General features: G+C 37.1%; 2 protein-coding genes across 2 annotated transcripts; both read left to right on the forward strand.

The window, feature by feature from the left end:
* The first annotated feature begins 277 nt into the window (after nt 1–277).
* On the forward strand, nt 278–1,198 carry LOC129137884 (cyclin-dependent kinase 2-associated protein 2-like). The gene has a single exon (XM_054672150.2). It carries the CDS (start codon nt 438–440, stop codon nt 765–767), a length of 330 nt encoding a protein of 109 aa, XP_054528125.2. The 5' UTR covers nt 278–437; the 3' UTR covers nt 768–1,198.
* A 639-nt stretch (nt 1,199–1,837) lies between these two features.
* On the forward strand, nt 1,838–9,338 carry LOC112207968 (unconventional myosin-Vb-like). The gene is given in 2 exon segments (XM_063792653.1): nt 1,838–2,027; nt 8,065–9,338. Coding segments are annotated over 2 exon segments (1,464 nt in total).
* Nucleotides 9,339–11,562: the final 2,224 nt, after the last annotated feature.

An 11,562-nucleotide genomic window follows, 5' to 3' on the forward strand; every position in this document is an offset into this window, starting at 1 on the left:
GTTTAAGTAAATATTTAATCATGTCCCCTTTTCTATCCCAAGAAATAATTTCATATATAGTTTATTTAAATTTTTTAACAAAAATGTAGCATAATTTTTTTAAATTGTATATTTTATTTAACCCAATATATATCCAAAAATTGGGTCAATATGTAATCAATATAAAAATTATTAGAGATAGTTTGCATTCTTTTTTCATATGAAATCTTTGAAATCCATTGTGTATTTTACATTTTAGGATGTCTCAACTCAAATGTGAAATTTTCATGGAGAATATTTGAACTATATTTAGATTAATACAAATTGCAGTTAAAAAGTTTAATATAGATTTACCAGGGGGCGTGCAGCCCGCTTGCCAATCAGATCGCTGCTGAGCGGTCCCGCAGCCAACCCCCGAAGAGCAGCCTGCTGGCTTCCCCAGCTCCCAGGAGCTGGGGATGTCCTACAAACCTACCACCCCTGCCCCCAGCAGCACCCCCGGCTCCAGCACCCCTGGGCCAGGCACTCCGATCCCTACAGGAAGCGTCCCGTCGCCGTCGGGCTCAGGGCCGGGTGCCACTGCCCCTTTCAGACCGCTGTTTAAAGACTTTGGACCGCCTACCATCGGTTGTGTGCAGGCCATGAAACCACCTGGTGCCCAGGGCTCCCAGAGCACCTACACGGAACTGCTGTTGGTCACAGGGAAGATGGGCAAAGTGATCCGGCCCACCTATGCTGGTAGCAAGAGCGCCACGGAGCGCCTGAAGAGAGGTATCGTCCATCCCTAGTCAGAGTGCCTGGTAGAGACAGAGCGGAACGCCCACACTTAACAGGAAGCTCCTAGGCCTCTGTGTCTGGACTCCGGAGCACCTCCTTCTCCCTGGCCTTCATCCCTAGTTGAACTAACCATCCTGGGCTTCCTGTCCTGTGTCCCTTGATGGGTGCCCTCCAGGAACCAAGGGGCGGTTCTCACTCTAGGTGGCAGCACTAAGGACCCCCCTCCCCACCCCACCCCGCCAACGCAACAAGAGTTAGCAACGAGGTCCCCGTGAGTCCCACCCATGACCTGCCGACAGTGTTGTCCACTGGAACTTTCTGTGGCCCCCACCACTCAGCCCTTCCCAGCACTTGTCCGGAGCCTCCTTGTCCCTCAGCACAGCTCAGGCCTCAGCCCTGACACTTCCCTGCCTTGTGTCTTTTGCTAAATATGACCTTTCTATATTAATAAAAGATGCTTTGGAGTTGTGCTCTCTAAAAAAAGTTTAATATAAAGGAGAAATAAAAGGAAATTTAGCAAAGAAATATGTAGATGAATATTTAAATACTCAGAGGTGACATTACTACAAGACATAATGAGATTATCAGATGTTTCATTTACTTATGATTAATATGTTTGTATTTCTTTTTTATTCATTTTATTTTATTTATGTATTTATTTATTTTTATTATACTTTAAGTTCTAGGGTACATGTGCACAACGTGCAGGTTTGTTACATATGTATACATGTGCTGTGTTGGTTTGCTGCACCCATTAACTTGTCATTTACATTAGGTATTTATTTTAAGGCTGTTAAAGCTGTAGTCAATTTTCTCACTTTGATCTTCCAAAGGAACCTGCTGTATCTTTTTCATTCTGTGCAAAATAGGCATTTTAGGATCCACTCAATGCTAAAGTCATTGAGTAGCTACAGACTTGCTATTTGTTTCTCCATTGTTATATTTTCATAGTTTTAGAATCTGAGCAGCATTTAATTTGTCTATGCTTTATATTTTCCTTTAGAGAAAGAACACAGTGATACTTGCTCATAGTGTTAGAGGAATAATCCCAAAGAGAGAAATTATTCTTTGAATATCCACCATGACTGAATACTTAGCAATACTGAAACCTACTTATAAAACAAAACAGAAAACCTCCAAAAAACCAAATAAACAACAACAAAACTTAAAACCAAAAAAGTACTGGAAGTCTCAGAAGTATTTAGCAGTTATTCTTGCTCCTTTAAATGAAAAGATGCTTTATCGTATCCTCTATGGAGAGAATTCTGACAGTATTTATCAAAGACCTTACATTTATTCACCTTTTGCCCTAACAATTTCATAACTTAAAAATACATACAACAATTTATAATATAGCATTTTTTGTAAAGGGAAATAATCAGAAAGAGTCTAAGTGTTCAACAATAGGGCACTTGTTGAATTATGATACAATCACTTAATAAGGTCTTCATAGAGCCCATTAAAATGATGTTATTGCTATTTATTTATTAATAGGAGAAATCATTTAGAATTTTTGGTTAAGACCTTTAACTAAGCACAAAGTCTATGAAATAATGTGCACAACATTCCATATTTTCATAAGGGGAATGACTTTTAAAACTACCCTGCAATCATCTCATTTTACACAAATGTCTAGGCAGGTTTGTTAACCGGGTATATTGTGCCATGCTGAGGTTTGGGGTATGACTGATCTCATCATGCAGATACGAAGCTTAGTACCCTGTAGTTTTTCAACCCTGGCTGCCCTCCCTACTGCCTCTACTAGTCTCCATTGTCTATTATAGTCATCTTTTCTTTTTTTAAAAAAAATCTGTTTTTCTGATTTTTTATTAGGTAAAAAATGGAAAAACAAAATATAATTTTCATTCAATACATATTTCATCCTTATGCATTATTTTTTCAGAAAGTGAAGTCCATTTAGAATGATAGCAGTTCATCAACCAAATAATTCATCTTCACACAGTTTAAATAACTTCAGAAATTTTCTTCATCTCTCTCTCTGTAGAAATTCTCAAACTGTGGAATGGTCATCTTTATCGTCATGAATACTGTCATCTTTATGTCCAAGAGTATCCAACATTTAGCTACCAAACTACTACCCAAATCTGATTATTTGATCATGTTGATTCTGTCACATTCTACTTGTCATATCAGATTTTTATTAAAGAAATCATTAGCTTATCTATTATTGTTACTGGGGCTGTAAGAAAATTTTGTAATTCATTTGGATCAATCCTCTTCTTTATGGTCTTATTTGAGAATAAAACTTGGTTCTGTCTTAGCCTGTCATTTAATAAGCCAGTGACCTGGGGCAAATCTAACTGCTTCATCTGTAAACTATGAATAATAATAGAGTCCCTCTGCCTGTCATACATGGGTATAGTAAGGTTCCATTTTAAAAATGGCTCTTATTATGTTACCTGAAAGGCATTCTATAATGATGAGTGGCAAGGTGGTCTTAGCAACAGTGCAGTGAAAATTGGGACCATTTTCTGTCACTATCATTTCTATTTTTGTGATACCCTCTTTAAATTAGTCTTAGGATGTAATTCAAAGGAGTGATGTAATTGGAATTTTCTTCTTCTTCTTTTTTTTTTTTTTTTTTTGAGACAGAGTTTCCCTCTGTCTCCCAGGTTGGAGTGCAGTGGTGCAATCTGGGCGCACCGCAAGCTCCCTCTCCTGGGTTCACGCCATTCTCCTGCCTCAGCCTTGTGAGTAGCTGAGACTACAGGCGCCCGCCACTGCACCGGGCTAATTTTTTGTATGTTTGGTTGAGACGGGGTTTCACCATGTTACCCAGGATGGCCTCGATCTCCTGACCTCGTGATCCACCCATCTCGGCCTCCCAAATTGCTGGGATTACAGGCGTGACCCACCGCGCCCGGCCCATAATTGGAAATTTTTATACTGTTAGATCTAAGAGTATTTTATGTGGTATAATAAAATATTAATTTAGTGAACCTCATTAGATAATTAGCATGGAATATATTATGCACTGCCATGCAGGGGCCTAAGAGAATGGTCCACACGTCTTGCGAAGTTGATATGAAGACAGGCAACAAGACAGTCTAGCTGAGTAAAAGTCTGTAGACATCTCTAAGGAGGAGTGGTTAGAGAATGCCCTGACTGTGGATAGCTGGCATATTTTACCCCAGAAAGAAGAGCACAGAGTGGCAGAGAGTACTTGAGATTTAAATAAGAAAAGAGGATGAAAAAATTACTTTCACTAATTATAAATTTTCTCAAGAATGGACTTATTCTCTATTTTCTATTGCCTCTTGAGAAATCATTATTTTTCATTCAGTCAACATAATTATTAAGACTAATTGTGGAGGGTATTCAAAATGCAAAAACAGCGGTCCCTAGGATTATATTTTATTTATGAATGATCACTGATTTGTAACTTTTCCTTCAGTTAGATGTTTTTTAATAGAAAAATACCTTTTTAGCACCAGTACAATTTGTGAAACGAAATGTGAAATTCAGGCATATATGTAATTTTATGTGTAAAATATTCCATTTTTTTCTGTTAATGAAGTAAGTATGTTTAACATGAGATATATCCGCTTAATAAATTTTTAACTGTGCAATACAATCTTGTTAACTATAGGTGCTCTGTTGACAGCAGATCTCTAGAACTTATTCATCTGTTATAACTGAATTTTATACCCATTGAACAGCAACCCCCATTTCCCCTCCTTCCAGACCCTGGCAACCAGTATTCTACTCTATTTCTAGGAGTTTAACTATTTTAGATATCTTACGTAAGTGGAATCAGGCAGTATTAAAACATACTTTCAATTAGTAATGACTATAATTCGGATAATTTAAATAAGAGAAAGCAAATATCACTACTACTAGCTTTTGGGGGAAAATATTACAAATAGGGATATTGTGATAAAAGTGTACAATATTTTTTACATTTGTGCACTTAGAGCCATGTTCAGACTTTGCCACCTATACATGTATAGCACATTTGAATATGTGCTACAGTATGCCATTTATAAAGACTGAAAATAACATTTTATAAAACATTATTATTTATTTAGCAACCTCATGAGCTTTGGCTTCAAAAATACCTGATTTACAAAGCATAATCCTAGTGCTGGAGAACAGATCAGTGGCTGCCAAAGGTTAGGGTTGGTTGGAAGATGTCATTAGTGAGGGATAACATGAAAACATGTACTTTCTTTGTGGTGATAGAGCAGTTCTGCATCCAGATTATGGTGATGGTTACATAAATCCACACTTCATAGATCTATACACACACATCACACATACACTCACACACACCTACACAAGAGTACATGTAAAATCCTTAGAAATATGAATAGGGTCTGAACCTGAGTTAATGGTATGGAAACAATGTCAATTTCCTGATGTTGGCAAAGTACTAGGTTAAGTTAGATATAATTACTGGGGAAAGTTGGCTGAAAATAAGACGGTCATTCTTTTTACTATTTTTTAACTTCTTGTGAGTCAAATTATTTAAAAATAATTGGTATTAAACAAAGACAAAAAAATCTAAAATTTCTAAAATCAAAGCCCTTATGAATTTGAACATATTATTTGATTTATTTTGTAGACCTTGATTTCTTCACCTGTAAAAATGGAATGATAGTAGAATTTCTGTCTCATTATTGTCATGCTTAAACCATATCATTTATGTAAGTGCCCAGTACTGTGTCTGGTGAACAATAATGCTTAAACGCTGAGTTCCCCCACTTTTTTGTGGCTGTTGGTTTACAGGTGGTTTTTAAGTTCCTAAGTGGAAGTTTGTTTAAAAAGAGGCAGTCAAAATAAACAGCGATGTCTCAGAGCATCATCTGAACAAGAAAGGAAGGTGTTCTCCATCCCTTGAAGTGGTCTCAGTCCTCTTTTATTGTTTAGCTCTCATGTGAGTCTTCAGAAATAACCTCAAGAATTGCTACAACACCAACAGAGAATTAACTCTCATTGAGTTTTTAGCTCAGTAGATTCTGGGTCCTAAAATTTATGGACTCACCTGCTTTTTAAATTTTTCCCATTTAGAAATATTCAATTTAAATCTTCCTTCAGTAAGTAATTGTTAACTATTAACAATCCTAACATTATAATAAAGTCAGAAGTAACATTTATTACTTTTGTTTTCCACTCATACTGCTTGCAGTCCATAAGCATACAGCATTTTTGTCTTTACAAATATCTAAAGGAAGATAATCAAAATGAAAACTAAGAAATCCTACTCTGAGGTCATATCTCTCTAACTAGATTGTATATTTATTGAGGGTGATGACTATATTTTCTTTTCCAGGAGAACAAAACAAATACAAGGTTGGGATGAATTTAATTTAGTGGGGGATGGAGAGGGGAAGGAGTCAAGTTTCTTCATCCTTTTCCATGCTTTGATAACTTTATCTGTGAGATCCTAGTTAAAAGAACATGACTATGTAAAGAAGTAAGTTCTTGAAAGGCCCACTGTATTAGGAGATTAGGAATTGTTAGCTTGAAAAGACATAAATGGAAAGAAAACATAACACAGAGACAAAATACATGAAATTTGTATTGTGGTACACATGTGCTTTGTGATCATATTTCTGTGTCATAAACAAAAAAAAAAAGTATAAAGCTTAACCAAAAGAAATTTAGGGCACATAGAAGCATTTACGTGTTTTCATACTATGAGCTGGGGCTAAGGTTTCCTTTACCATGACAGTTGGTGAAGCGTAAGAACAAATCAATTCACAAATGTTCTAGTAAATTCCAATTTCCGCATCTTAAATCATAGACCTAAGTCAGTCAAAGTCAGTCATATATATAGATATGTGTGTGTGTGTGTATATATATATATACAGGCACCTACATAAGTGGTATGATTTAAGCATGACAATAATGAGATAGGAATCATACTATTATTCCATTTTTACAGGTGAAGAAATCAAGGTCTACAAAAGAAATCAAATCATATGTCCAAATTCATATGGGCTTTGATTTTTGAATTTTCAAATTTTTGTCTTTGCTTAATACCTTTTGTTTTAAAATAATTTGACTCATAAGAAGTTAAAAAAAGAAGTAAAATGAATGACTATGCTATTTTCAGGCAACTTTCCCCAATGATTATACATAACTTAACCTACTACATTGCCAAAATCAGGAAATTGACATTGTTTCCATACCATTAACTCAGGTTCAGACCCTATTCATATTTCTAAGGATTTTACATGTACAGATGTGTTTGAATGTATGTGTGATGTGTGTGTATAGATCTATGAAGTGTGGATTTATGTAACCATTACCACAATCTGGATGCAGAACTGCTCTATCACCACAAAGAAAGTACATGTTTTCATGTTATCCCTCACTAATCACATCTTCCAACCAACCCTAACCCTTGGCAGCTACTGTTCTGTTCTCCAGCACTGGGATTATGCTATGTAATTCAGGTATTTTTGAAACCAAGCTTATGAGTTTGCTAAATAAATAATAATGTTTATAAACTATTATTTTCAGTCTTTATAAATGGCATACTGTAGCACATATTCCAATGTGCTATACATGTATAGGTGAGCCAAAGTTTGAACATGGATCTAAGTGCACAAACATAAAAAATATTGTACACTTTTATCATGATATCTCTATTTGTAATCTTTTTCCCCAAATACTAGTAGTAGTGATGTTTGCTTTCTCTTATTTAAACTATCAGAATCTTTAAACTTTCTCTTATTTAAACTATAGTCATTACTAATTGAAAGTATGTTTGAATACTGCCTGATTCCACTTACACAAGATAGATATATATATCAGTGATATCTATGTGTGTGTATATATTTATATATGTCAGTCATATATATGTGTGTGTATATATTTATATATATATGTCAGTCATATATGTGTGTATATATTTATACATATCACATACACACATATATAGACGGAGTTAGGTCTATGATCTCTGTATATATTTATATACACACATATGTATTTTTAAACTATTACATGAAGCAAATAGTACAGTTGATTTCATATAACAAGAGTTATTGGATGTATATGGGCAAAAGTTAATGCATATGGGCAAATAAATTGATGAACTTACAGACTCATTTGTTTGACATATATTTATTGTGTGGTCTCTATTGAATGCTGGGTATCTTCCAGGAGCCTAAAATTTAGCAGTGAACGTAACAGGCTCAAATCCTTGTACTCAAGTAGCTAATATTCTAATCGAGGGAGAAGACAATAAACAAAGTTAATAAGCAAAATATTCAACATACTAGTTGATAGGAAGTTCTGTGGTGAAAAATAAAGTAAGAGGAAAAGGATGAGAGGAAGCTCTAAAAGCAACTGAAGATTTACATGAAGAAGCTGCCCAGGCGTTGGCCCAGAGTGAGAGGAAGCGCCATGAGTTCAACAGGCAGGTCACAGTTCAGTGGAAAGAAAAGGATTTCCAGAGCATGTTGGAGTGCCAAAAAGAGGGCGAGGCCCTCCTCATCCTCAACCTGGTGACAGACTTGAAGCCCCAGATGCTGTTGGACACAGTGCCCTGTATCCCCGCCTACATCCCCTACATGTGCATCCGGCTCGCGGACCAAACCAACGATGATCTCAAGGTGCACTCGCTGATCATCTCCACCACCAACGGCATTAAGAAAGTCCTGAAGAAGCACAGTGATGACTTTGAGATGACGTCATTCTTGTTATCCAACACCTGCCACCTTCTTCACTGTCTGAAGCGGTACAGTGGGGATGAGGGCTTCATGACTCAGAATACTGCAAAGCACAACGAACACTGCCTTAAGAACTTTGACCTCACCAAATACCGTCAGGTACTGAGCGACCTTTCCATTCAGATCTACCAGCACCTCTTTAAAATTGCCGAGGGTGTGTTACAGCCGATGATAATTTCTGCCATGTTGGAAAATGAGAGCATTCAGGGTCTATCTGGTGTGAAGCCCACTGGCTCCCAGAAGCACTCCTCCAGCATGGCAGATGAGGATAACTCATACCGCCTGGAAGCTATCATCCGCCAGATGAATGCCTTTCATACAGTCATGTGTGACCAGGGCTTGGACCCTGAGATCATCCTGAAGGTATTCAGACAACTCTTCTACATGATCAACCCAGTGACTCTTAATGACCTGCTCCTGCGGAAGGACGTCTGCTCTTGGAGCACAGGCATGCAACTCAGGTACAATATAAGTCAGCTTGAGGAGTGGCTTTGGGGAAGAAACCTTCACCAGAGTGGAGTAGTTCAGACCATGGAACCTCTGGTCCAAGCGGCCCAGGTCCTGCAATTAAAGAAGAAAACCCAGGAGGATGCAGAGGCCATCTGCTCCCTGTGTGCCTCTCTCAGCACCCAGCAGATTGTCAAAATTTTAAACCTTTAGCCTCCCCTGAATGAATTTGAAGAACAGGTAACAGTGGCCTTTATACAAATGATCCAGGCACAACTACAAGAGCAGAATGACCCTCAGCAACTGCTATTAGATGCCAAGCAAATGTTTCCTGTTTTGTTTCCATTTTATCCATCTTCCCAAACCATGGAGTCAATCCCAGCATGTCTCAATCTGGAGTTCCTCAATGAAGTAGATGCATGTTTAGTCTGATTCCCAATGTCAGCAAAAAGGAAGTATAGACAGTAAAGTAAATTCAAGGATCTGTTAAATCTGGTAAAAGTAGATCAAATCTTAGATTGACAGCCTGTAGAGAGTGCTGAACTATACAGAATTAGACACAACTATGGCATTATTTTTTGTACGTACTGCTCAGAATAAAAACACTTGAAATGTGGAAGATTTTGATTTCAGTCCAACAAATATACATAATAATTTATAGACACCAAGCAGTCCCCATAGCCATATAAAAGATGCCAATTCTATAAAATGAAGGTGCCGAGTTTTAATCTTTGCATATAACTGGAGAATTTCCAGATTAAAATACTAACTATATATAAGTCACATAAATTGCCTTCAAAGTGCTTTTAACAAATAATAGTACTAATAACCATGATAATGGCATACACTGACATTTCCCAAAGTTTGCAAACCATAGGTGTGGTAGAGTTTGTGGTGAGATGTGTTAAGAACAAAAATATGGGGATGAGACTTCTGAGAATTGTCCCCAAAATATTTTTTAATGGCTGATTATACAAAGACAGCAGTGTAACTGACCTCCAAACCAGACATTTTGAGTACTGGTTTCTGAAGCAAAATTAGAAGTGCCATTCCTCAGTGTCCTCAAACACTTTTGTGTAATCTTGGTTTAATGGAAGAGATGATTAAAATGCTGCTATCTGAAACTCCAAGTGAGAAAGATGGAAAAATAATTTGTGTCTGATGCTAGTCCATACACTTTCCAAGTCCCACAAAACTCTCACAAAAAAAGTATATAAGCTAAATATTACAAAATGATAACAACTTGTTTTATTTATAGATGTAAAATCCAAACAATGTGAAAGCTTTTAATCTCTTAATACCATTAAGCCTCCAGTAAGAGTGTCATATAATGCTCTACTATTCCAAACAACTGAATAGTAAAACAAACTAACCTCGCACATCAGATTATCTGAAAAACCTTAAAAAATACTCAGTTCAGGGATTACTATTATACAAAAGTTTGGGGTTTTTTAAGAGAATAAAATGGCTTAGGTCAACTTTCCCCTTTCAGGTTATTTTCAACGTTTTTCAAACGTTGTAATTCAAAATTGTAAATATCTCTCCTATGAAATAAGGATTTTAAAAAAGAGTAATTCAGTAATATAACAGACGTAGATGTTTGCTGCTCTTAGAATTTTTTGTTTGTTTGTTTTTGGGCTCTTCAAAAGCAAGCATTCAGTTAGAAACCCATATTATTCTTTCCACACTTTTTTTATTATACTTAAAGTTCTAGGGTACATGTGCACAATGTGCAGGTTTGTTGCATATGTATACGTGTGCCATGTTGGTTTGCTGCACCCACTAACTCGTCATTTCCATTAGATATATCTCCTAATGCTATCCCTCCCCCCTCCCCCCACCATACAGCAGGCCCTGGTGTGTGATGTTCCCCTTCCTGTGTCCAAGTGTTCTCATTGTGCAATTCCCACCTATGAGTGAGAACATGTGGCGTTTGGTTTTTTGTCCTTGCGATAGTTTGCTGAGAATGATGGTTTCCAGCTTCATCCATGTCCCTACAAAGGACATTAACTCATCATTTTTTATGGCTGCATGGTATTCCATATTCTTTCCACACATTTTTTTTACTGTCTTTTCCTTATTTCCTGATAGCAGTATGCTGTTTCCATGATAAGAACAAATAGTGTTTGCCAATCATAGAAGAACAGCCTCTGTATTACATTGAGAAAATGAGATTTATCCATGGATTGGAAGTAGAACAGCCTGCCTCCACCCTCCTTTACTCAACCACCCAACTTAAAAGGCTCTCGGAAACATAGCACACTCCAAGCTACCTTCTGTACTATGCCCTTAGACCACAGCTTCCTCAGTTGTTCTCTGCATCTCCTGGGGCTTAACCCAGTCTTAGCCTGCGTTGAGGCTGCTGACAGTTGTGTTCCAATCAGTTGCCATGGATATTATCCCTTCTACATCCACATTAAACATGCCAGCTTCTCTTGGGTGTCTGCAGAGCTGTGCCTTTTTCTTTCAGTTACAGTTACATAATCACTGACATCCATGACACTCACACATGGATCCATGTGCTGACTTCATTTAGAAGGCCAATCTAAAACAACTGGGTTTGTGGCTACCTCTTTAAAGTTGTTTGTGAAGTATAATTTGCTTTTTGATGCACTTTAGTTTGAAACTGAGTCCCTTATGTAAGGACTGTCCTTAA

This window comes from Pan troglodytes, chromosome 14 (assembly GCF_028858775.2).
Source record: "Pan troglodytes isolate AG18354 chromosome 14, NHGRI_mPanTro3-v2.0_pri, whole genome shotgun sequence".
In the NCBI taxonomy this organism is placed as follows: domain Eukaryota; kingdom Metazoa; phylum Chordata; class Mammalia; order Primates; family Hominidae; genus Pan; species Pan troglodytes.

Bases quoted from the DNA above. Each gene is read 5' to 3' on its own strand.
- LOC129137884 (XM_054672150.2), top strand. From the start codon at position 438: ATGTCCTACAAACCTACCACCCCTGCCCCCAGCAGCACCCCCGGCTCC.